The 26,555-nt window shown below is 40.6% G+C and overlaps 2 protein-coding genes across 4 annotated transcripts in view; one reads left to right on the forward strand and one right to left on the reverse strand.

Moving 5' to 3' along the window:
• Positions 1-335: 335 nt before the first annotated feature.
• Positions 336-16,226, reverse strand: LOC116938881 (coiled-coil domain-containing protein 14-like). 3 transcript variants are annotated; one of them, XM_076057901.1, is made up of 10 exons: positions 16,118-16,224; positions 14,679-14,727; positions 13,655-13,804; positions 12,634-12,780; positions 11,090-11,326; positions 7,346-7,484; positions 6,386-6,465; positions 4,667-4,885; positions 1,295-1,427; positions 336-1,210 (listed from the first exon to the last, which is right to left on the reverse strand). In XM_076057901.1, exons 3-10 carry the CDS (start codon positions 13,788-13,790, stop codon positions 520-522), a joined length of 1,782 nt encoding a protein of 593 aa, XP_075914016.1. In that variant the 5' UTR covers positions 13,791-13,804; positions 14,679-14,727; positions 16,118-16,224; the 3' UTR covers positions 336-519. The 3 variants fall into 3 exon arrangements, with proteins under 3 accessions (XP_075914016.1, XP_032802511.2, XP_075914027.1); XM_032946620.2 differs by lacking the exon at positions 14,679-14,727 and having other exon boundaries at positions 16,118-16,226; XM_076057912.1 differs by lacking the exons at positions 4,667-4,885; positions 14,679-14,727 and having other exon boundaries at positions 16,118-16,226.
• Positions 16,227-19,308: 3,082 nt separating this feature from the next.
• LRP2 (LDL receptor related protein 2) overlaps positions 19,309-26,555 on the forward strand; it is an 83,508-nt gene continuing 76,261 nt past the window's right edge. The window contains exon 1 of the mRNA XM_032946050.2: positions 19,309-19,584. Within this exon, the coding sequence (XP_032801941.2) occupies positions 19,521-19,584 (64 nt within the window). The 5' untranslated portion in view covers positions 19,309-19,520. The remainder of the gene's footprint in view (positions 19,585-26,555) is intronic.

Here is a 26,555-nt window from a genome sequence, read left to right on the forward strand (position 1 = left end):
ACATGCCTTGAATAAAGGTGTCAGTTTTTGTGCCAGTTAAAAGGGTAAAACCTATTGCTATATCTTTGCAGTAATTTGAGTTTCGTATAATTAGGAATGAAATTGTGGATTGCAACCTGTAATGACACTATTTACAGTGTCAATTACTTTGTTGTTATTTAATAACCATCGTCAAGCGACATGTTCGTGAGTCGCACGAATTTTGGTTATAAAAGTGAACTTATTTAATTTATTGATACATTAAAGAAAATATATATGCATTGTAGTTTCATTATTTTGTCTTCAAAGTGTTAAATGCCCATTACAACTTGATAGCATATAATACAGTCGGACCATTTTCATAAATAAAAACATCTTTATTCATAAACACAAACATTGGCTTAAGAATACCAATTGCTGCCATGCTGTAATTATACTTAATAAGATTTTTGTTATGCTGCATTAAAACATGATTGCGTTTTACATTGCAAACATGTGTTCAGGTGTTAATGTAAAGTATTGTGTGCAGCTATTTACTTCTTATTTTCGTAACCATTCAGATCTCAGATTGCTTTGCAGTCTGGAGATATTAGAATCCAGTACTGCCAACCCGTTCCTAAATTCTTGATCATCTTGAGTTGTAAATGATGAAAATGTAGATAAACTGTCAGAGAGTGCCGACTGTACTTGCGTCTTGGAAAAGCTGACATTTCCTGCTGGTTGGTATGGCTCCTTGTTCAATGAATTACGGATCACCCTGGGTCCAGATGGGGTAAAGAGGCCACTGTCCTCCATTCGATGGCGTTCGTTCACACTTATCGCGTTGGTTGTTGGAGATTTGTACGTTTGTTCTTTTTCTTCAACTGCAACACCACTGTCCCTTTCAGGAACCATTGTTTCTATCAGCAAAGCTGGAGAGTTTGGAATGTGAAAAAGCTTACAAACTTCCTTTTGTCGAGATGGGTGTCCTTTATTGCATGTAGCTCCTTTAGTAGCATCATTTCCTTCATTGTTAACAAATTGTTTGATTTCAGTTGAATCACTCCTTTGGACCAAACCACCATTATTACTCGAGTTATCATTTGTACCTATTGCTATGGATAAGTAAGAGGTATGTTCATGTTCTGGAAGACGCCAAGTTGAATGGTCGTTGTCTTGATGTGTACATTTACTTCGGACAGTGTTTACATCCAAGTCAAACAAAAGGAGAGACATTTTATGCTGCAGGGCCCTGTGAAAATACACCGATAAAATAGTTTACTTTTTTATATATAAAGCATGAAATAGAGTATGTTAATGTGATTGTATAGCCTGCCTTATCATGCCTTGCATCCTCGTCATCTCAAATTCTTTCCCTTTCAAGCTCATTTGCAGGATCTGCTTTTCTCGATCAGAAGCCTCCAGCTGCTCGTGCAGGTTCTGTACGCTGATATGAACGTCTGTCAGGTCTGACAACAACAAATGATAATGGTTAATGCTCATAAAATACGTACATATTTTGATGCCGTTTGGCCAGTCACACAGTGATTCACAGTAAACCCACAAGAATAACAGTTGTACAACATTTTTTTGAATGAAATGGTAACGGTGCAGCCCTGTAATTGCCTGCTTGTGCCACTGCTGGTCAAAAAGGCCTCCACTAGGAGCTCTAGAAAGTATTTGGCCTCCACTTACATGCTGCCTTGACATATTGGCAGCATCCCCATTAATAGATGGCAACCCAAAATATGTAGAGCTCTTATAGATATAACGTATCGTGTATTTATCCTAGGTTGTCTTAAATACGTTAAGCTTCATTTTTTCACCTGGACATCACTGGTTTTGAAATTATATTTTATAACTTTTTTCCATGAGACTATGTTTTCGGAACTCTCACATAGCAGTACTTCACCTCTTCTGTGAGAGAACAGCTCATGAGGTAATGTAACATTTCTGCTATCCCTTCAATTAACCGTTATGTCCACAAACTCAGGGCACTGCACTTTTCCACATGCCATGCCACAGTGGAATATAAACAAATCATGAACTGACATAGCCCAAATTAAGCGAAATAACAAATTGAATGTGATATTTTTTTCTCTATAAGTCACAGTTTGAGTATGTTGATGACTGATACAATCAACATACTACAATTGAGAACAATTCCGTCATGAGTGGCTGAAATCTGGACTCCAACCGCCGTTTTCATCAGTGCCAGCTCAGTGCTCATGACTCCTAAGCGATGAATCCACTGTCATTTGCTGATTGGCCGTGTCGGGTGGTGGAGGGTTACGACACATTTATAAATAACGCGATCTAACCCAAAAACCTTTATGGATTATTCTAACTTTTTTATTTAAAGCTTTCGTGACTGCAGGGATTCATATTCTTGGTGCTTTCGGTAAAGTCACGTAGAAGGGAAACAATAAAATAATAAAAATATAAAACAATAAAATTCTCACAACGTTTCGACTGCAACACAAGCAATCATCATCAGGTGTGAAAATCACAGTAAGAAAATTACAATTTTTATTATTTTATTATTTTATTATTTTCTTGTTTCCCTTCTACGTGACTTTACCGAAAGAACCAAGAATATTATCCTAACTATACAGATTGACCATAGTTTATATGAAATAGGCTAGCCACTCAAAACTGATGAACAATTATTGAAAGTTATACAATAAAGGATGTTAAATGTTTTTGGTTCAGGAAATATTTTTCGTAATATGATACCATACTTTACCCCAAAATATATTATTTTAGTGCAGAAAGTCCTTCCAAAGTTACTTTAGAAACCTTGATGAGAGTTCATCTCATTGTCTGATTCTTCTTCTAATATGTATGTTGTTACTTTATGTATTTGGCATAGACAATTCATCCAAATGTTCTCTCCCAAGAGCTAGTATTTACAATTCCCCAATCATAAACTTTCTTTTTGCTGCTTTCATGCTTCCATTGTTGTGACCTCTTACGTGATCCCTGTGTTCTTTTTTTCTATCACAATAATTTCATGCAGCTCTCTCAAGCAAAATAATGTTCTTGAAATGAAGGGAAGCCTTTGATGTTATATTTAAAACTTGAATACTCGCCTTCACAGGATAAAATAATGAAAGCTACCAGATGTAGATGGAATAGCTGTGGACATCAATTAAAAGTGGGATAAGATAATTAATCAAAAAGAGATGCATGGATCAGGGGTGTTGTATAAAGTTTTCTCCATAATAGAGGTTTTTGGGTGAAGGTACAGAGATATGGGAAAGAAGCATCTTGTCTACATGTTTATTTTATTACTTATATTCTTCACTATGATTATTATCATCTTGGGCTGTGTATTATATAGTTTTGCATTGGACTGGGACATATATCTGATAAAGTCCTTTCCCATAAACATCTGTCAGTTTACCAGCATTGGATGAAGCAAGTCTGACTTGTGATGAAACAGTGTCAACATAAATCTAGTTTGCTTGTGTTGAATCAATGTTGTGGAAATGAAGGGCACTCAGAAGACCGTGTGCTTGATGGGGTGTGTATAGGTCGACTCTGCCTCTAATGAGTACCTGGTGCGGTGTGTAAACATTGCCACTAGGGAGACAAAGGCGGTCGGGCGTGGTGCTGGCCATCCACCCACTGGTGTACCGTTACCGGCCTTCATAGGTGCTCGCTAACAGCCCTTGCCCCTACAGTCTGTTAAGGCTATATGGGGGATCTTTGATCTTTGATAAAAAAAATATATATTTAATATATTTTTATGTGGTTGGACAGATATGGGAATGAGGTGTAGTCTCTTTAAAAAAAAGGAAACTGGACTTGGGCAGGTCATATCACTTGTAGGGATGATGGCCAATGAAGACTGAGGATAAATGGCAGCCAAAGGAGAAAACATTCCCAAGAGGATGACGACTACAGAGTGGGAGTAATGAGAACAGCGTACGTGTGGGAGTGAGATAGATTGCGGCATCGTGTGACTATGGGATGGGGACGGCAGCGGTATAAAGAGGCCTTCATCTAGCAGTGGACTGACCATACCTGATGATGATTGAAAAAGTTATACAGGCATTGTACGATATAACAGTATCATGTAATAATCCTTGAACCAGTAGTTAAATTGATATACCCTGCATTGTATACAAATATTTGGCATTGATCTACTCTCAGGATAGATGATGAATCTGTGGGCTAACACGTGCCAATATATGTCAAATGAAAATGAAAGACAATTGAATGAGGGCCCAGAGTACCCCGAGCACTTTCATTGTCATTCTGATCAAGTAGGTATTCTTGATTATCAAAATGTTTTTCCACTGATCTAAATCCTTATGGGACTCCAATGAAACCTTATGGGTCTGTGATGAATCCTTTAACAGAGTACCATAATTTGTCAGCGATGCGCCGAGCTATAAGCCCAGCAACGCGAGTTCAATTATCGGCCATTTACGAATATAAGTGGCGAGTGATTTCTGAACAGGTTCTGCTCCCCCAACTTCACCAACCCCCATTGAGCAGTGTAGTGAGGTATGGTCAAGCAATCCCCCTAAACATGGTGTGAGGAAGCCTTCATCCAGCGCTGGATTGACAAAGGGCTGAAATCTAGCTCGACGAATTAACAATATGGCACTGAATCTGAAAATGCACATTTTGTATGAAACTGTTCTGTACAGATGTTTTTTTGTTTGTTCACACATATGCACTTTACTGTATAACATGCCTGACTCTGCACGCCTTAGCTCAATTTCCAGCTGCTGCTTTTGGCAAAGGAAATTCCTCTCGCGCTCTTGCAGTTTCTGTGCTGCCCTGTCGTGCTCTTCGCTTTGCTGCTGCAGTGCCTCGTGTAGGCCCCATTTTTCCTTCTCCAGCTGCTCCGCTTGCTTCCGGCTCTCTTGCAGTTGCTTTTGCAGAAATGAGTTTTTTTCATGAAGGGCTAATCCTTGGGAAGGAGTGAACATACATTTTAATACATTTTGCTTTTGTATAGCGCTCTTAATGCAGAGCATCCGAGGGCACTTAACAAAAAAAACCTCTAAAACCACTGGCCAATCAATCCAGCCAAAGGATAAGCAAATGCAAATACATTTAAGGTGTCATATCAGCATTCCTTGGGATAAAGTTCCATTGCCAAAGGCAGGGAGCATACCAACTGAAGGCACTTGGCCCACTTTAAATTACATCTAGGAATTACCAAGAGTTCAACATTCATGGAGCGTAAGGTACCAACAGTTCTTGCAAATATATAGGCCCAGAACCTCGAATGGCCTGATAGATAGAAAGTCTTGCACATAGAGAATAACATTGATGTAGATTAGACATACTTTAGCCATTAAATTAATGTTTCTAAGGTGTATCAATTCAACGCCCCCCCCTTACCTCCCGTTTTTGGGAAGTTATTGCAATTCAGTATTGCATTCCATTCAATAATTATATTTAACATTGTGGTGAATGTAATGGCCACGAGTGGGGTTAGTTATATGAACCCACTAGCTTTACTACCCGGCTTCGCCCGGGACTTGGATTCACCACGCCCGGCCGCCTTTGTCTCCCCAGTGGCGATGTTCACACCACACCAATTACTCGTTTGGGGCTGAGTCAACCTAGGGGAGGCCCAGAACCGGTTCAAATAATCGTCACCGGTGGTGGCCGTGAACGGGAATCGAACTCGAGTCGCCGGGTTCGTAGCGCACAGACACACACAGACAGACACACACAGACAGACACACACACAGACACATACACAGCGCGCTAACCACTACACTACAATGCGTTACGCTTCCACATGCGTGGGTCACATGACAAATTTGACGTCACAGCTCACTTGCCGTGCAAAAAAAATGTATTATTGAGCTCCCGTCCCCCCCCCCCAAATAAGTGTATTTTTTTTCATTTTTGCATGGTGTACAGTTTGGAAAGTACCCACATGGCAAATTTCAAGTTTATCACAACTTTGCCTTTTTTATATATATTGAGATTACCAACAACACATGACTCGATTCTTACATATGAGATTCTATGCAATTATCGTCTGCATAATTTTTTTTTATTAATTGATGAATCGATGCATCGTTACACCTCGAATGTTAATATCACCAGGGGTGTAAATGGCTAAAGTATTCACCAATATACGCATTCATATGCCGTACATTAAAAAGTGTTTGTTAGGAAACGAATAAGTAAATGCACTAGCAATGAAGCTAGATATCAACTGCTAATCTTAGTTGTTTGCATGAGGTCTTGCAGAATGCATCATTGCTGAAATACAATACTCAATGCCCTACAGACGTCGTAAAATATGCAATATTACTCAACCAGCACTTAAAGTTGTACTGTACCACGTGATAATTTCCTGTTCAAATGAATGAGCTGTCATGGCAGCAGCGTTTTGCTTTTTAGCACAAATGTAAGTACATATTTTAAGATTAGAGTTTGTACATACTTTTCATGTCCGATGCTGCTGTTGTTGCATTCGGTTGTCTTTCATGTCGTCTCAGTTCTTCATTCATCTCTTTTATTTTTCTAAACGTAACACAATTGAAAGTGTGTGATTGTTTTAACATATTTATAGATTTTTTTTCTCATGTAAAATTTGGCAGCATTCATATTCTCTGGCTGGGGCAGAATATAATAATGATGCCTTTTAATTGTCCAGGAAAGCCTCAACGAGTCTTAAGACTGGGTCCTAAGACTAAGTTTCAGAATGGCATTGCATTGAGATAATTCGCCAGTTTGATTGAAGAGTGGACGTACAAACTTCATATTCTGAGTCAAACACCACCTGGCCGCACGAAGTGTGTCAACAGGTATAATTGGAAAATGCTCAGTGTAAATACAGTAAAACACATTCTTCACATATTTACTGACTAAATTAGTCTTGGATTATAACATGAATGTTGTGTCTAGAGTCACAACAACACTCCATGTCTTAAATACATTTAGTTTCATTTACAGGCCTTTATCACTCCGCTGTCTGATTAAGGCCTCTGCACACCATACTTCACCATCTGCACCGTGTAGGTTGGTGAAGGGAGTGGGGGCCCAGGGCCAGTTCAAATATCACTCACCGATGCTAGCCATGGCCAGGAATCAAATTTAGGTTGCGAGGTTCATTGCGCAGCATGCGAGAACCACTGCTCCAACCACAAAATATAGTTATATATTATTACTGCATCGAATAATTTGTAATGTACGTGGGAATGCAATTGTGCTATATAGCACAGAGCAAGGTTGAAAACAAGTGTTCCAGATGGGGAATGAGGTAGGGAATGGAATAGCCTTCACCACCTCGATGGGAAGAAGCTAAAAACAAATACAATCCGTGAATGGCAATGCATTTTCACTTTTTCCCTGTTAAGAAAGTTTCATTGGTTCAACGTGGTGTCAATGTAATGAGTGTCACCTTCGCAACTGGATGTTCTCACTGCGTAGAGGCAGCAAGGCCAAAGCGATGTCAGCCTGGGTGGAAACACCGCTCACTGCTGACGGCAAGGTTGGGACCTTTTCTTCCAGCTCTTTCACCAGGCGTGCTACTTTCTCTCCTGCACACAGACATTAAACAGTTATGTCACGAGCATACCCCATATTTTATATTTAACTATGTCACTCGAGAGATAAACCCACACACTACATACAGTCTTGAGGGATTGTCTGGCAGGGTCTGTGCCTTGCTCTCTGTCTGCCAAGTGCTGTAATGTACCAAAATATAATACTCCATAACACTCGCGTGTCATTCTAGCACGTCGGTAAATGCGTATTATTGTTTAATGTCAAATCAGTCACACTCAACCTTATTGGCCAATTGTGTCGCACAGAAATGTTACCAATAGTCGCGGTCAGCTGTCATACCACCTTAGATCAGCAGTGTTGCAAATATATTTCCAAGGAACGAGAAACACATTCCTGCAAAGGGAGCTGGTAGGAACGTTGGGTTGCTCGGTCAATGGCCAGGGTCAACGGCGGCACCACGTGGTGTATTCCGCAAATATGCCCGACTGTGAGGGCGGGCACAAGCCGGCGTGAGTAGGTTAAACGTTGAGTTTTATAAGGGCACCACGGGGTGACCAGCCCCTCCTCACCCCCCCCTCAGCCCCACCCTCCCCACCCAGCCCCTCCCCACCCTCCCCACCCAGCCCCTCCCCACCCTCCCCTCCCCGCCCAGCCCCTCCCCACTCTCGACCTCTCCACCCAGCCCCACCCATCCCATTATTGGATGCACGACGGACGGACGGACACAATAATCCCCTGTGGGCTGCTGGTGTAACCAGGAGGTTCCTACCAGTATAATACTTCTTTATAACCCTTTTGACAATCCACTGCCGAGCGCATGGATGTTGTTTGACCATACTTCACCCATGCCGGTAGGTGCAGGTTGGATGCAGTTGACACAAATTATTATCAACTTGATGCTAGTCTTTTTTTTCTTTTAGCCAAGGGGATATAACGTGGCATTGTATGTCCATTGTTGTGTGCCTAATAATAGAGAATCAACATCGTGCATGTTTTCAACCACACGGAGCTCCCTATCCTCCTACTCCCTCTCCCCTACTGCGTGAGGAAACAGAACAGGCACCCCCCCCCCCCCCCCCCCATTGTCTGATGGGTGTAACGAGGTGCAATTCCTCCCTCCTCCCATCTCTACCCCTCTCTCCTCCCCCCTATCTCTGCCCCACTCCCTCTCTCTCCCCCTGTGTCTTGTGCAGCCCTTTCCTCCACCCACTCACTCTGGTGCCCTTATAAGCAGCTACATTTGGAGGCTTGCCCCCTCTTTTCTCTCCACCTGATGAAGACTGCTTGTTTTGCGATCGAAACGTCGTGGGTTTTTTTTGCTTTTTATTTTCTATCTACGTGACTTTACCGAAAGAACCAAGAATATGACAGGCACCGCAGGGAATAAGGGTGGGAAGCTGGGTCATAAAGACCCTCTGGGGGAATTTTTAAAAAATATAAACCTTACATTATAAACAGGCCATTATTATACTGTATACAACAATGCATAATAGAACAATACTATATATTTACACTGTGGGAGCAATGTTTTGAGAACAATATATGCACATACAGTACACACTTTTCATTACTGTAATGAAGCGTTGTTGATTACTTATATAATTATTGTGGAATGGAAATCGTACGCAGAAATAACAATCCAACCGTAAATGAAAACATTTGTGCCACTTCTCCTTCATGGTTTCCCACACACAAAAGTTTTTAGTATGGTATAAAAAATATATTAGTTAACGAAAAAAGGTTGCTTTGAAGGGCAGTCACAAAAAATAGAATTCTGCCTCAACTCAAACATTGTCTGCATATTTGCACTTTTTTTTCATCTCCTATTTTCTCTTGCACTATTTGTCTATTGGTTTTTCTTAGATGGGCTTGCTCCACCACACATTCAGGAGTGAATTCAACTGTACACTCCAATGAGATCCATCGATCGTGCCCTACTCGTGGTACCCATGCCCCACGTTTCGAGCCTGGGGCGACGGGAACGGCTTCTGTTTGTAGAGTGCCCAGCCTCCAAAATTCCATACCCTTGAAGAGGTTGGGGAATTCGTAGTCAATGGAGACTTTTAAGTCCATGTTGACGACCCACCTGTTTAAAAGGCTTTCTCTCAGTTCCCTATCTTGTCTCTTTTAGGATTTCTCTCCCCGGTTACTTCTCACTTATTTTCGTCCTTCACCATGCTCAGCGATTGAAGGTCCATTGCTTAAGGAAGCCTTATTAATCTAAATAATTGTTGAGCTGGCAGTAAAATTATCGCACGTGCATGACAAAAAAATTCAATTATTTTCAGCTATGTTTTATATATAAAATGTAGATGTAGCTACTGTACGAGTTCAGTTATCCTGTGTCCTGGAAGGTCATAGTTTACTTCAATTTGACACGAAATAATTTTGCAGCCAAATCAACTCCTGAGAGAGCAACATATGGGAAAAGCTTGAGAGAATAATGTTTAACACGTAGCCCAACCTATAAAACCAGACCTGCTTTACACCACTGCCTTCAACCTTTCCCTACTTGTAGGAGTTGGTGACTAGTCCTCCATTTCGTGTTATATATCGCAGGAGGAGTCTATTTTCCTTTCTCAGCTATTCAGTAGTAGGTGGGTGGTGTCTAGTTGCTACAAAACATGGTGACCTCAGTTTATTTCCTGATCACGGCTAACATTTGTGGGGATTGATATGTTAACGGGTTGTGAACTCACCTCTACCAATCCATCCAAATGGGTGTGGTGAAGTATGGTCAAACAACCCCCTGACACTTTGGGAATGACTGCATTCCATGCTTTTTTGTAAGGGTCAGCTGATAGCGATGGTAATTATAATTCCACTTGAAGGTATAGTGTGCACATATAATCTATCTTCAAATATACAAACCATCAAGATTGATATAAAAGAGATCAATTTGTAGTTTCACAAATATGAAACCATAATGTGCATATCCCCCCCCCCCCTTTAATGTTAAGCAAAAGTTGTAGTTGGGGGGTGTGTCTTATGTGGTTTGTACGTGTGACCAGATTTGTATAACTTTATTGGCATTGAGCACAGGTTTGGGGTGTCTCTCACTCTCCAGTGTCTTATAATCTGTAAAACATGGTACAGTATATATACCTAGTGATACATACATTTATTGATTCCAAATCTTGACTTAAAGCAGGACTGGGAAGGTGACGGCTTTGAACCCATCTACATGACTTTACCGAAAGACCCAAAGGATTATTGATTGATTATTGATTCCACACCTGATTTCTAATTACCCTCTTTCGTCCTCGCAGGTGATGAAATATGGTGAATGCGACAGTGTTATATTTTGGAAAGAGTGTTCAAAGACGTAATATACTGCACGTGTATTGAGATTGGTAAGAGACAGGCTCGGAATGAAAATATTGTTTCTCCAGAATTTGTCCCGATCATTTTTGTGGGGTACCGATATATACACATGGGTCAACCTGTATACTGTATTTGCTGCAGGCATACAATATACAGGAAGGACTCCTCAGTGTGAATTGCCAGATGGGTGTTAAAGAGGGCTTTGGAAGGAAAAAAACCAGCAATGCTCGCTATGTTGTTTGTACGAATGCCAGCTGACACAACACTAGAGGTCTGAATGTAGAGTGCATGCAGATAAAAAGTAATCCTTTACCTTGTCCTGTGAGCAAGGATTTGAGCTCCACAAGCAATTCTCTCACTGTGTGGGTTTTTGACGGTGACACCTGGTGGCTGGTGCTGTTGGTACCGTCCTCCTTTTCAACGATGTGGTTCCCAGATTTTTCGGCTCTGTCTGTAATCGTCTGGCTTAGCCCCTGATCGATATTTGACGACTCTTTAGCACCGTGCAGCCAACTCTGATCCATCACTGTAATCCCATGGTGGTTAAGACCTGTAAATGTAATATTACAAAAAAAATACATGTCATGTAAATCAAATACTGCATACGTGTTTAATTTAACACATGCACACTATTTTGGGTGGTAGCACTAATCCTTGTGTAAAAACGTTGGGCACTCGATACAAGCATTGCCCGAGGGCGTTACAGAAATGTTACATCGCAGGACTGAGAAGGTGACGGCTTTGGGAAGGTCTTCATCAAGCAGTGGTTTGATCATGGCTGCTGATGATAAAAGTATGAAGCTGTTTTTTTCTCTCCCAATTCCTAATTATGTCTATCCTAACCAACATGGTGTACCTGCTTTACTGTATAGTATTGTGATATATTATGCTTCATAAATATATTTTGTGATGCAATTTGAAAAAATGCAATAAAAAACATTTCATATACTGGACATGTGTTGATATGATGGTTTTAAGAATTATACTTTGAAGACCATAAATGCAGCACTAAAAAGTGTACGATAATTTACATCCATTTTGTTAATCCCCTATGCCTATGGCATGAAAGCCTTCCCATGCCTTGCGGACAGACATGATCAAAGTGTGGTCAAATGATCCCTATGGCAGAAAAGCGTGGATGTCAAATTTTCATCAGGCATGAATACAACTGTCGTTACCAAAGCAGTTATGTCTCGGCCATGCATTATTACATCTGTGGCATGTGGGATTTGAATCTGTGCTGTAGGATTTGAATCTGTGCTGTGGATCCGGAGAGCGGTGCGCCAGGAAACTGCCCCACTTGCTCCGTAAGACACGTCGCGTGAGAGCTTCTAAAATTACCTTCACAGCTCCCTTTAAAATGTGCTTTGAAATTGACGTGGAATACTAATGGCTATAACGGTTGGCCAGGTAAATACACGGTGCTGTAATGCTTTACATTATTCGCATGCGCATTTTGCGGACATACGATTATGACCATGTATGCATGATTAATTTTACAGGTTAAACAACACAAAACGGCGATTGTGTTTTTTACACCACGCCAGAATCAATTGCTGCGAGGTCTGCAGCCCACACTGGTAGCACAAACACCATGGGGTTGAGGATAACAGAGGGCTTCTTGCATCGAGCCAACGCGCAACCATTGCGCCCCCTACCAACGTGCCCCGTCATTTGTACAGGCGAGTGCCCTAATCCACTCTGCCCTGTTTGAAGATTAGGAATGGGGTCGCCAGGGAACTGTTATCATGGTTACAGTTTCCATAGCTGCGTGCACTCCTCCGAGTGGACCCATGCCCGGCGGCGTTGGTGTTCGTGCGGCAACAGAACCCTGCGCAACAGGGGCGAGAACCTTGCCTCTGGCACGCGGTGGCCGCACGCCACCGCGCAATCCCCTGGCCGAAGGCACCACCTTCCCCGCCTCCGCCGCCGCCGCGTAGCAGTCGGTGGCGACAGCGTGGGAGGAGAGTTGGGGAACACCCTGCCTGGGCAGCTGGGAGGGTGCTATTGGGGATGAGGAGGGGGCCGGACGGTCACACGATGGACAACGTGGGTTAAATAGGTTTACAAAAATAGATATATAGTACGCTAAATCGCCACAATAATACGTGCGTAATAGGATACAGCTTGCCTTAATATCCTGTCAATTTGATCATCTGTAATTACAAAAGGAGCTCGCCGTTGTAGGGAATGAAATGCAGGGTGGCATGTTGTCGTATTATTAAACTAATCTTTCAAGCCCCCCCGAGTCTTGCAGCAGGTCACGTTACATGGACATCGTGATTATTAATCGCCTCTTACTGTTTGCAATTCTGACAAGCCAGTGGTGGCAACAGCTGTGGAGGTAATTTTTCGATACGTTAATATTAGACATTTACCTATTGCCCTTTGCAGCAGGTTTAACTGCATATGCTTCTGCATTAAATGTAGCCTTGGCTATTTTTGTCCTCCAATGTCTCCCAAACCAAATTCTGCAGGTGATGTTTCAGTGCCCTCCTGTTCCAGTAATGTATTGCCACCTGCTGGCCGCGACATCCAACAGCTGCAATTATAAACTTAGCAGCGCATTGAGAGTACATTATTACACGATTAGGGGCGATGATTGGATATTCCGGATTAAAATAATTACTCAAGGCATTGTCTTACAGATGAGGTACTGCTAACACTGATTTTTTTCTCTCTCCATAATACCGTACAACACTACATACTAAACGCGCATTGCATTATTCAAGCTGCCCCATTTTGCAGTATTTGCTTGCCGTTTATACAAATATCGAAGTTCACATCACAGGCAATGTGTTACACTTTCACGGTGACGAACACGGGTTGTCAGCGTGGATGGGGCGGCGGCGGTAAGACATTTATTCTTGTGTCTGACCTTTTTTTCTGCCAGCCTGAGAATTTTTCACGGTTTTTGCCGCTTGCTGTCGTTTCTCCTCCGACTTGGCCACTTTCGTCTTTGTCTTGGGGCCCGAAGGGGCATTTCTCACGACCTTTTTGACGGCGGGCTTCATTGTCGAGAGCGTGGCTTGAATCGGTATGGTTGAAGGAGAAAACGCAACATGTCATTTCTCCAGTTTTAACGGTGACAATATCGTCGTTACTCAACATTGTGTTGGAACATACGCAGCACTGTATATATCTGCTTACCTTATGGTTAAAACATTTCAAACACGTGGTATTATCTCACCGCAAACATACCGGTTTAAAAGCTATGCCTTGCTGTGGGAAAATGCGCTGTGATGTGGTCCTCACAACAGCTGACTCACGGTACCTAACGGACTTGGCGCTGGAGTTAGAGTTTGTGTAGACTGCTAAGTCAGCTGTGTTTGACCACTTGAGTTTAATCAGTTGGCCATGGTGTGCAGTCTGAATTTCAAGAAACTCGGGAGAAATGCAAAATGGGGATAAACATTTTCTAACTTATCGAGGTTCCCAATCGTACAAAATACTTCACACTACATCCCATAACAACTCGGATAAGCACCTCCGATTGGCACGGTTGGCTACGGACGGTGCGAACCAAGTTCAACATACGCACAGGACATACAATATGTGGGTGTAGGTGGAAGATTGTAATTAAACGACGCCGTGCAATGTTTGCCTGTAACCAAATCACCCAGAATGCACGCCCGTTCTAGTTTAACCTAGCAGAGTGAGCACTTGAACGGGTGAACCACCACCAGGCATTGATTAATTGCCATGCGACGCAAGGCGAGGGGCAACAAGTCGCTTGGTGACCAGTAGGTGGCAGTACAGCAAATTGTCTCGGTCCACGTACTATATAGATTTACTGCAGTGGGTCTGCGTGTAAATTAAACGATGTGTGTGGAGCTATGAAGTACACATCCTTGGTATGCTCGAGTTTTCTCCTGGTTCTCTGATGATTTCCTACTACATACCAAACACTCAAAAAATGGCGCTGTCCAAGCTTCCCAATACAGGTTGACCCTGCTGGAGAAAAACAACAACTATTGAGCTTAAGTGAGGCTTTTCTGGGTAAGTAACTGCCATTATTAAGTAATAACAATAATTTACAGCCCATACAGAGGCCGAGCACACACATTGGCCGTTACTCCGCTCACAAGTATTTCGCATTGCACGGGAATACAAACACACACATCCATCACTGTCTTGTCGGTTTCTAAATACAATTCTGGACGAAGGGCGCGCCCTATGCAGTTTTGATCACGGGGGTTGTTTGACCAGATCGCTGGTCAGTAAAGGGATGTGGGCAGCCTGTGAACCAGGTCACATATTACTTCACCACTGATTCTACTGCGTAGGTTTTTTTTTTGGCTGGTGTGATGTGTGGCTCTCTGATGTGTTTTCAGGTTGTTACCGTGTATTGTTTTGACATCATGTGCCCCGTTTCGCTCCATGTGTTGGGAGCTTCTAATTAGGAACGTATTGAAGAATTTCACCGGCTAGATTATGTAGCATTGTTGCCTGCAAAACGTCGGACATCATGCCAAATTGGCCGCAAAACCCCAAAACATCCGAGAGCTATGCGCATCGGTGTTGTTAGCCGTGGCGAAGAATGAAACTGGTTTCTGGATCCATTGTTCCGTGTGCCAAAGGACCGTACCATACATTATTATTATTGTGTGTAAAATGCTTTTTTCCATTCCCCAACAGGTGTTCCTTTTCTGCACTTGGCTTCGGCATTGCCTTCAAGCAATTTCAACTGCTATCCCGTAGCTCACTTATGGCTTGGTATTATACATTTCAGTAACCGACCATTGTTTTGCAAACACTATTGGAAACATTGTTTCACTTTGCAGAATACTGATTAATCTGTGAATGTAGGCTGCTCGAGCGATGCACTGCAAACTAAGTTTGTGGAGCTTTTTCTCTCTCTCTCACTTTTATGGTTCTCACAGGACAGAAAAGTTGGATCAGATTGACATGTAAAGTACAAGCACTTACAGTGATGTTTGAATGGATTAGAACATGTGCGAGCCTATTTAAAACACTCTCTAGCCCAGTTAATTCTCTGTTCAGATGGAGAAACGTAACATCAATAAAAAAAATGCGTGATAGATAAGTTATTATTTATACTCAACTTTATGGTGCTTACTTCCATTTTAAAATGCATATGATCTACATGGCTGTAGTTTTTTGGTTAATATATCATGGAAAACGGGAAAAGGGGTGTACATTGCAGGGTAATTTTCTATCCAGTGTACAATTTACAGAATTGCAAAACAACTCAATCATGATTATGGTACACCTCATGCCCATATTATTTAGCAATGCAAAGTAATACAGGTACACTTTCAAGTATATCATGCATTATTGTGTAGTTTCAGAATTTGTTGGCAAGGGAAACAACACTCACACGATGCAGGAATACTGGAGTTCTTCGCATTAGCTGTTGAATAACTCAGCAAAATGAACCCTCCCCACTACACAAACCTGCACAGACGAGTCTGCCAAGCTTCAATTACCTTTTAACTGCATAGCAGCACAATGCGAGGCTAATTATTTACACCTGAAAGCAATCGGCTATGACCAAGTTTGAAAGATGTGCAATGCAAGATTCCTTTAATCTTAAAATGTTCACAATTTTAACTATTAGTCACATTTCTTGCTTGTCTTTTGCTAAATTGAGGTTACTGTTGTATTTATGGGCAGGTGTGCTCCAATATCAAACGGATTGCCTTGTTTAAAATGAAACTATACGTTAATTACGCGAGCATTATGGTCGTCTCGAAAAAATTGGAAATGGCTTTTGGCACTTTTGCTGAGGCGCAGGTGTGAGACATTGTGTTATGATTGCGTACATGAGCAATAATGGATGACAAAATGGAACAAATATAAGTATGTATTAATCATAATTATATTTGTCGCATATAAATTATTTGTCAGAAAGAAAGCTCAAGTTTAATGGCTGGCCGTGTTCCATTTAATTAAGTTTGTAATGTTGGTTATTATTCTTTTCGGGCAGATTTACGATTTGAGTGAAATATTCCATTTTGCCATAGAGCACAGCAAGGATGCACCACTTTAAAATATTCAGTTTTTAGGGATGCATTATTAACCAATTAAAAACAGGCCTTCCCATAAATGTAATATATAATAACCACTGGCAATATGTATTACTTTATTTTACTTTATTTTAATAACCACGAACAACAGTTTTCTCACCGTCAAATGCAAATGCTTTTCGGTGGGTGTTAACTGTATTGACATTGGATTTATAAATGTAATATTTCCCCTAGATTTGTATCTTTTTGACTGAATATTATAACGTGATGGAACTATTCTTTCATACCCCAGATGCATATTAACTTTATAATAGAACAGTAAATGTATTTATGTTCAATAAACCTGAAAAACGAGTTTTGTTTTCCACAACTCTTCCACAAATGTTCTTCCTAAATCTGCAAACGAACAAGTAACAGATAGTACCGCAGAATACTATAATTATGGAATCTGGGCCATACAAATTATTATGGTGAGTGTTTAACTGGGTGTTGGTTTGCCTTGTCACCTGGCTTATTATTTCTTCTGGTGACACGTTTTGTCTGTAGGTCCAGATTGCTGTGACGCTGACACTAACATCTGTAATGAGTTGCGAGTTAATGATTGCATTGCAGTAAATGGAACTACCCTGTGATTCCCAGAAAAGTACCTGAGGAATTTTCAGAATCACAGGGTAAAACAGCTCTGAACCTTACACCAGTTGTAACTACAGGCACCATGCTGAGCCCTCTTCATCCGATTACAAACTGGCAGCTCTAAGAGAGGAGGGGCAGGGCCACACATTATCAGACGTTATGTTTATTATTTGCGAAAGGTTTGACCAGATGCATACGTACATCTTAACAATGATATAGGGAAATAGTATGTTATAATAGTTATTATTAATCGCATCATAAAAGATGTTAAGTCAAAGCTAACCATGTTTATTTTTTTAGAAAAGGGAATCACGTAAACACAATATAGAGGGACGTTCATTCAGGAATTTTTGTGTTCACCTCTCACAGAGAAAACATGTATTTGAACGATGATGAAGAGAACACCTGGATTAAAATGTTTTTTTTTATTTTAAGCACCCACCCCCCTCTCCCCCACTGGTACCCCCCCCCTTGTTTATTTGAAAAAAAACAATACTCTACTCATTCATATATTTTCTCAATAAAAAGCGGGTAAGATCACAAAAAACAAGTGCTTAAATGCTCGTGACCGTTTTTTTTGTGTGTGCTGGAATTGCACTGTGCTGTGGAAAACACGAATAAAGAAAATTGTTGTAAAAAAAAACATGAATTCCTTAAGAGAAGCTATTTGCATGAACGGCGCTTTTAATTAGGCTATTCTCACCCTCGGTAAGAAAGCCAAACGAGTTGCGTCGGTTGCGGTTTGCACGAGCGGCGTGAATTCTTGTTGAGAGAGACAGAGCTTGCTTGCTCCCCTCTCCACTGGAGCGCGCCCGGGACGGATTTTGGTACCGTGCCGTACCACGCGTCTCGCGGGGCCCTACTCTTCTCAGCCCCCACTCCTCTCGTCCAACACACGCGACCCTCCCTCAATGACTCCTTGAATGTTAAAAAAAAAAACAAAGAAAATGTGCCCAATGACGCGGACACGCCGATTTTTTTATTTCTTTCACAACGACTAGAGTGTGCTGATCTTTAAAGGTGTAGTGAAAAATGTTGATACTGCTACCGATGCTCCTGCTGTTATGGAGTGGCTCAATGCAGCCCAGCTAACGCGGCTGCAAAGTTTGGTCGTACATGTTATGCATATCGTTTATTGTTAAATTTGAATCACAGTTCCTATGATCACTGTTGGTGATTTTGAAAACGTCTTGGTTTAGCCGTGTTTGTTTGTTGTAGTACAGAGTTAGCCTGATAACTTTAATGTAAATTGTCTTATGGTTGTTATTGTTTGACTTGCATCCCACTGGGATTTTTGGCACACAGCGTAGAAATACGGTGTTTTTTTCTGGAAGACTTTGCTGTTTTTTTCCTGGATTTTTCTGTTGCGTGTGGTCACTTTAAGATGTGTTTCTTGTTCATGTTTTTGTTTGTTGCAGTTGCACCCGAGTCAAGAGCCGCATGGCTCACAGGGCTATATCTAATAAACGGAACTGAAAACCGAACGTTGAACATAATAATAAAAAAATAAAATACGAGGCTTGCTGTGAACATTGTCGTTGCTTTGCATTTGTATGCAAGGACCAATTTAGAACATTCGCGAGACAGATTTTGGAATTCCGAGATGACTTCACTTAAAGGGCGACCTTTTTAAAAAAGCTCGTTTTTACTTAATTATATTTAGTCGTAAGAAAGTGGAGTACAGTACAGTTGTGGAAAATGAAGTGTGTCATTAACTTGTTGTGGCACCACTGTTTAATCCTGGCCTCCCGTTTGATGGCATGGCTTAGATATTTATTGGAGGGGAAGGGAGGCAGTTTGTGGTGTTCGGGGCGGTGGTGGTGGGGGGGTAGAGAATAGCTCATGGAGGGAGTCCGTCGCATGCAGGGGGAGGTCAAATTGGGGGCGGGTCTTAAACATCTCGACCTCCCTCAAATAAGGCCGAGATGCCAGTGCATCTTGCACCCACACTCACGATCTCCCCAAGATACTACTCTGCAGGACGCCAAGGAGACGTGCCTCTGCTGGAGGGGGCGGTCACCCAACTCTATCCGGCCCTATGTGTTAGCTCAGCAAGCAGAATTTCATTCTGACCTTAGCGTGGAAACAAAATCATCTCAAAGAGTTGGTGTGACAGCTGTAATGGCTGGCCACCTCCTCATAATTGTCGTGGTCGTTTGCAGTATTTTCAGTGGAGCTGTTCAAGGTAAGGAGATGATGCAGGCGTTAGCAGATTTAGCGGGTACCAGTAGTGTCTTGTAAAATTACACACGGCAGGTCCCTGGTAAGTTTGTGCTGTGGCTGTTTTGAGTGCAAAGCAAATACAAAAGCAGTCATAATTAGTTGATGTTTTTTTTTGCAGGTGCGGTAAAAAAAACACTCAGAGGAGTTTCGAAGCGATAAAAACGAATCAGTGTTACATGTATGCTACAGGATATTTATTGCAAACATTCCAAATCTGCTCTAAGTGTGAATATCGCTTTTAATATAATTGACATTTAAAAATCATCAACCTAAATCATATTCTTTTTATGTGTTGCATAAAACACTAACATTTACTTTATCTGTCTAGTTTATGCAACTAATACAATAAGGAAACTTTTAACCATTGTTTGAGATGCAATTTTCCTATTCTAGTATAATGTAGTTATTAGTTACTTTAGTTCTAAAATAATACATGAGCTAGGAAAACTTAATATTTAGAATATTCAAATACAGGTGTATAAAGAATTAACAGTTCCTTGTTGGATGCATTATCAGTAAGTGTGAATAGATGTGATTATTTTACGTGATGTTTCATACAGTGTAGTAAATTCAAAGCTGTTTCAAAAACTAACTGCAAAATATTGGCTTGAAATTGAAATCGTTTTGACGCAATACATTGCTGCTTCGTCAAATTAACCCCACTTTATATCTCATCAAGGGTACGTTGAGAAATAATTTGTGTCAGCAGGTCCAAGTATAAAGTCCACAGGGTAATGAATAACAGTTTGTCATGAATAAGGTCAAAGAATTATGGTGGTAGGTTGTCTGCTATTGTATTAACTATCATCGAGGGTTTTGGATTAGATCACGTGAATATAAATGTGTCGTTAAACCCGCCACCACCTGAATCAGCCAATTATATTTACGCAATCTAGCCCAAAAACCTCTATTATGGGTAATATTGGTTGCGAAATCCTACGTTTTAAATTGTATTCACAGTTTATTCAGGGAAGCTGAGATTATTTTTCTTTTACATGTACACAATACATTAGTAGAAATCAAATTTAAATCGAAATTTAAATGGAACGATTAATTCAAACATAATACTAAATTTATGTGTGAGGATTATCGAAGAGATAGAAATGTGTGCTGATTGTAATAGCACTGCTACCAAGGTTGCCAAGATAGACCCATTGATTATTGATGTCACCACATATATTCTTTTAATTACTGAGTAGTAACTCATTAACCTTATTTGCCAACTGACATGTTGAATACACACGACTAGACCCACAGTCTTAATCCCTTTATCTGTTTGTCTATTAAGCCAGTAGCAAGCATTTCGCTATTTATATGTAAATGGTCTTACCAGGAACCTGCATTATGTATGAAAGAGGAAATCAATGGCTGATTTTGCAAGGAAGAGAAAAATATGTTGCATTGTTATGCTGGTGGGTAGTGCTTAAATGTTCTGTAGGATAGGGACCAGTGAAACATGTATGTCAGTTAATTATGCGAAAAGTGGTGCGGTTAGTTCAGGATGCTATGAACCTGGTGAGCTTCGTTGATTCCTGCCAATGGCTAACATCAGTGCTTAATTATACTACTGATAAGTGAACCAGTTCTTCACCAACCTGCAGAGAGACCAGCGTGATGAAGTATGGTCAAACAACCCACATGACCGACCCAGCATAGGCAGACCCTCTTTCGCAGTGGACTGACAAAGGGCTGCAAATTTTTGTTATAGCTACGATAGATTTTTATGAATGTGGTAAAAAATTATGTGTAGAAATGTAACAATATTTAATGCTCATATTCTTTTATGATCATTGTGTGATCATAATCACAGTGATCCCTGGACAAACGGCACCATATGTCTGATTTGTTATTAATATCATACATTTGTCTATACATTTCTCATTAGAATTTGAGAATGCAAAATATATTAGTACAGCATTTTTAAGTATATAGTATACACATTGTCTCGTGTGTTCTACAATTTCTAGTGTTGAAAAAAACCAGGGTAACCTCTGAATTATACGTGTATACATACCTGTCAACCCATACGGTTTACCCGGATTCTTCTACAGGGAAATTGAGTTTTAGGTCTAAAAGGTGCACAGCCGTTTCAATACGGGCTTTGCAGGATGAACGTTGAGATTTATATAGGCACGGGGTGACCAAGAAGGTCTGAATTGGTCTGTAATAAGGTAGGCACTGATAAGGGGTTGACAGGTATGGTGTATACAACAAACCCTTGCAGGTTGCAATAACTTAAAACAATGTTATTCATAATACAGTTTTTTTGGGTTAGATCCCATAAATATATAAATGTGTCGTTAAACCCGTCACCACCCGACACAGCCAATTAGTAAGGTTTGTCACGTAAACAGAACATTCCAGTTCGTCACTTGTACAGCACACCGGTGTGTTGGAGAGCCAAGCCAAAACATTTACAATCTGAGTATGACGTATCACCAGTAATTACAATTAGCTTAATCAATTACTGGCGAAACGTCATACTCAGATTGCAAATGTGTGGCTTGGCTCTCCAACACACCGGTGTGCTGTACTTGTAGCGAATTGGCATGTTCTGTTTACGTGACAAACCTTATTAATTGGCTGTGTCCGGTGGTGGCGGGTTTAACGACACAGTTAGATATTTACGCGATCTAACCTAAAAAAAATCTGTATTATGGGCGATATTGGTCGCGAAAGCCTACGCGTTAAACTAACAATGTTATTTTAAAATGTATGCTTTCTTGAGTCAATTTCATTATGCAGAGCCACATTATTATGTGCTTCTGTGCTAATTGGACACAAGCGGATGACAGTGATGCAGATCACTAATTTTTAATCTATAATTTTATGGTGATAACGTTTTGAGTACAACATACGGGAGAATGTTTGTAAATAGTTGTATTGATCAATGAACGGTTAATTGACCGTTATGCAAATTTTGGGAGTCTAGCTAGATCGGTATGGTTCACACGATTAAGTGTTCCATGAATAATTAACCCTTGCTATGCTGACGGCGCATAAAACTTTGTGCTTGGTAGGGTTTCTTCTGATATTGGTAACAAAGTAAATGGTTAAATGGGGAGGGAACAGGGGGGGGGGGGGGCGTGGGGGGTATAGATTTTGGTAATTTATTTCCCTTAAAAAAAAACCACAGGAATTGTTCAAAGGTCCATGTGGTTAGCGAATCAATGTTTTAAATTACTGTTTAAGAATGTGTTTTTATTCCCACCTGAATCACGTTTAAACTTAACACCATGCACTCTATTGGCAGCGTTATTTTGCTTTGTCATGTTCAAAGTTGTTGAGAAGGAAAACATTCCACAGGCACAAAGTTCTGTAAACACCCACCAACAGTGTTATATGTATTATATATTATATCTGTTTATGCAAACATAATGTCTCTCTTACTAATAAAAACAAACTTGCAATAGTATCTTGTAACGGCTCAGGTGTCAAATATGACAAGAATTTAAACAATGTTTTAATACGCTCCACAAAAGTTACCTCCATCCCAAAAGTTCAAGGCATCCATCAGTCAGATGCATTCCAGGTAATGCATATTTATAGCAAAAGGGAACTACCAGGCAGTAACATTCCCCTCCCTGGCACGATGCTATCAGTAGGATTGGCCCCTTCGGGAGACAGGGAGAGGCCTGGTACCAGAATCCCAGAGCCCCGGCCTGAGAGATAGCACAGTGCTGTCAGAATGGCGGCACATGGGGTGGAGGGGGCTGCCGAATTTGACAGCTGGCAGGAACACGTGTCTGTGCGGGAGGCTTAACGAAAGCATATCTATAATGGCATTGCACGCTACCCAAGGGCAGCGCAATTATTCAGCGGGATGTTGACGCGTGCCACGCTGCACGATAATAACATGAAACAAATATATTAACAGTAAATCATCATTTTCATAGTTGGTCAGAAACATAGGACGGATTTAAATGTTTTATTTGTAAAAGTGTGGTGCTATGTCTTAAAATGGCATTCATCATTAAAAAAAATAACTAGCAGTTTTGTTAGGAGTTGGTTATTTACATATTTAAGCAAGGGGATTTACCTTCTAAGTCAGAACATTAGTTGGGAATTGAGAAATAGACATTATAATGCTCTAAAATAGACAACATTTGTTTTTATTAGCAGATATCTCCACTGTTAGGTGTCACATTAATGTGGACATTCAGGCCATGTGGTTATAATTCTGATATACTGTGCCGTATTTATTATATTCTACCCAAGTAAAAAAATATTTCAATACGTCGATCATTATTGATAGGTCAGGAAGGCATTTATGAAAGAACCATTGAAACTTTTGTCTAGATTCAGGACACCAGACTTAGCATTGCTAAGCATGATTAAGGGTGTGTGAGCAGACTATTGGAGGTTAAGGGGTCAGGCTGGAAGGAGAATTTTGGGGGAGTGAACAAAATGCTTTTGACCCAATGGCTCTCATTCGTGCCTTTAATGTCAATGCGTAGTCATTCGGTGCTAGATCCAAGCTGTTCTAAGTCCACTTTACAACAAACTTAATGTTCTACAATGAAAAACTTACAACTGTTTGCTAAATGCGGCCCAAGTTGGAATACTATCGTCACGTCGAAGGTGGACCACCCACTTCCTATCTCACTGTACTTCATATAATTAAAACGTAAAGCAGTCAGGAAGGTTGATGATCCAGCACTCACAAATTCCCTCCAGTCACTCGCTCACGATCGTCAGTCGCCTCCTGATGACTCTGATACCATGGGTACCGATTTCCTAAACTTCGCTTATTGATTCCTGCTTTAATGTTGAGGGATTTCACCGACCAGACTGACTCTTGCGTCTTATCCACACTGTGTTCAACCACCACACTGCATGTCAAAACTCTTCTCTTTCTGCTTCCTCCCTCGCACTGCACGACTTTGGAATTCCTTCCCATCTTCTCTTTTCTCAGGCTCTTCTATTCTTGCTCAATTAAAGAAATGTTTTGATTTAAAGCTTTCGTGACTGCAGTAATTCATATTCTTAGTTTTTTCGGTAAAGTCACGTTGAAGAGAAACAACAAAATAACAAAATATATATAAAACAATAAAAAATTCTCACGACGTTTCGACCATAACTCAAACGGTCATCATCAGGTGTGTCGGTTTGCATAAATTTATTTATTTATTTATTTATGCAAACCGACACACCTGATGATGACCGTTTGAGTTATGGTCGAAACGTCGTGAGAATTTTTTATTGTTTTATATATATTTTGTTATTTTGTTGTTTCTCTTCAACGTGACTTTACCGAAAAAACTAAGAATATAAAGAAATGTTGTTAACTTTTATCTGTTGTACCTCTGATGGTGCTGACAGTTACTGGCCTCTTCACGTTTTGGGGATTTTGGGCCTGTGCCCAGCAACTACGTTTCAGAAAATAATAATAGCAATGAAAAATCAGTGTACATATTGGTAATTTTAATATTTAGAGAATGCAATGTACGGGTTGATACATATCTTTAAATGCAATTCACAAGTATGATTTTTGCATAACTTGTTCGTGCAATCATCATTTATTGATTTATATTTACATATCATATAAATGACATATACATAAAAATGCATATGCTATATAATGTGGATGCCATTATGCCATAGAGGAAATAAGTACGCGGAACTTTATTTTACAGTTATTTTAACGAAGGCACTTTTATTGCAGAAAACATTTTGGAATCTTAAGTCTGTAAACAGATACACATAAGCAAATACTTCGGCATTCCGATTTACACACAAATTCAACTTTGTTTGTAAACGGTGCCACTTAAGGATAAAATCTAACGATATCAATGTTATCTTTGATAATAAGTGAGACACAAACACTTCAGCTAATGATAGTGTGTGTCAGCTTATCTGGATTAGAAAATGTGAAGTTAATTATTCAATGTACAGGAGACTAGTGAAGATTGTTGTAAAACCCGTAAATGCCCACATTAGATGCACCCATAAAAAATACAAATGTAAGTTAATAGACTAGTCTAAAGTAACAAACGTTACAAAGAGCTCACGAAAAGTGTATATAGTATACACAGTTAACCCGCAGAACTGCACTCACCTCGCCATCATTATTAACACGATGACTTCAGGGCGGTCAAGGCAGGCAGACTAGTAGTAAGCAGCAGCTAAGGATGGCCAACTGTTACTTTAAAAGCTTACAATTCATCCAACACGACCTTCACATTGCATTCATAATTATCAAAGGGTGGATCATGCAGTATATGTATGTATGTTGAGCTTTTATCGCACCGTACATAGCCAACCGTGCTAATCGGAGGTTCGGGGGGAAGGGCAACAAACTAAACACAAAAAAGCAGTTCTAAATAAATGTACTATGAACCGGCAAACCTGGGTTTGATTCTCAGCCAGGGCTAACATCGGTGGCGAGTGACATCTGACCTGGTTCTGGCTCTCGGGGCCCTTCACCGGCCCGCGTGGTGGTGGAGTTTTGTCAACCGGCCTGCAGGACTGACACTGCACAGGGAGGGTTGACATGTGGTTGACAACGCCTGTTTAATGATTAAAAAAAGCATGCAAAAAATACTATGTGCGCAAGTAGATTACATTGTAAGATTAACCAATGATGCTATTTATTGACACGAGTGAAATGTATTACAAATTGCTTCAGGTTGCAAAGGGCCCTTTATAAATACGAAATAGAATAGTAATCGAGGTGGCAGTGTGTTTCAAATGTTGCCCTTGTAATTCTTGAGTTATGATTAAATACAAATCTACTCTGTTGGACCAAAAACTTTAATTCCATTTCCCTGCACCAGAGGAGGTTTTTGTTTGAAGTCGTGCTATACTGCTTCAGTCTCCAATGTGCTTGCTGTGAGTCTTCAGGAACTGAATTCAACTGAATTCTGAGCATATGCAGAAAAATGTTGGACATCATGCTGAACGACACACGGCACAACCAAAGAATATATCAGA

This window comes from Petromyzon marinus, chromosome 4 (assembly GCF_048934315.1).
Source record: "Petromyzon marinus isolate PM22_M1 ecotype Great Lakes invasive population chromosome 4, UKy_Petmar_22M1.pri1.0, whole genome shotgun sequence".
Lineage (NCBI taxonomy): Eukaryota > Metazoa > Chordata > Hyperoartia > Petromyzontiformes > Petromyzontidae > Petromyzon > Petromyzon marinus.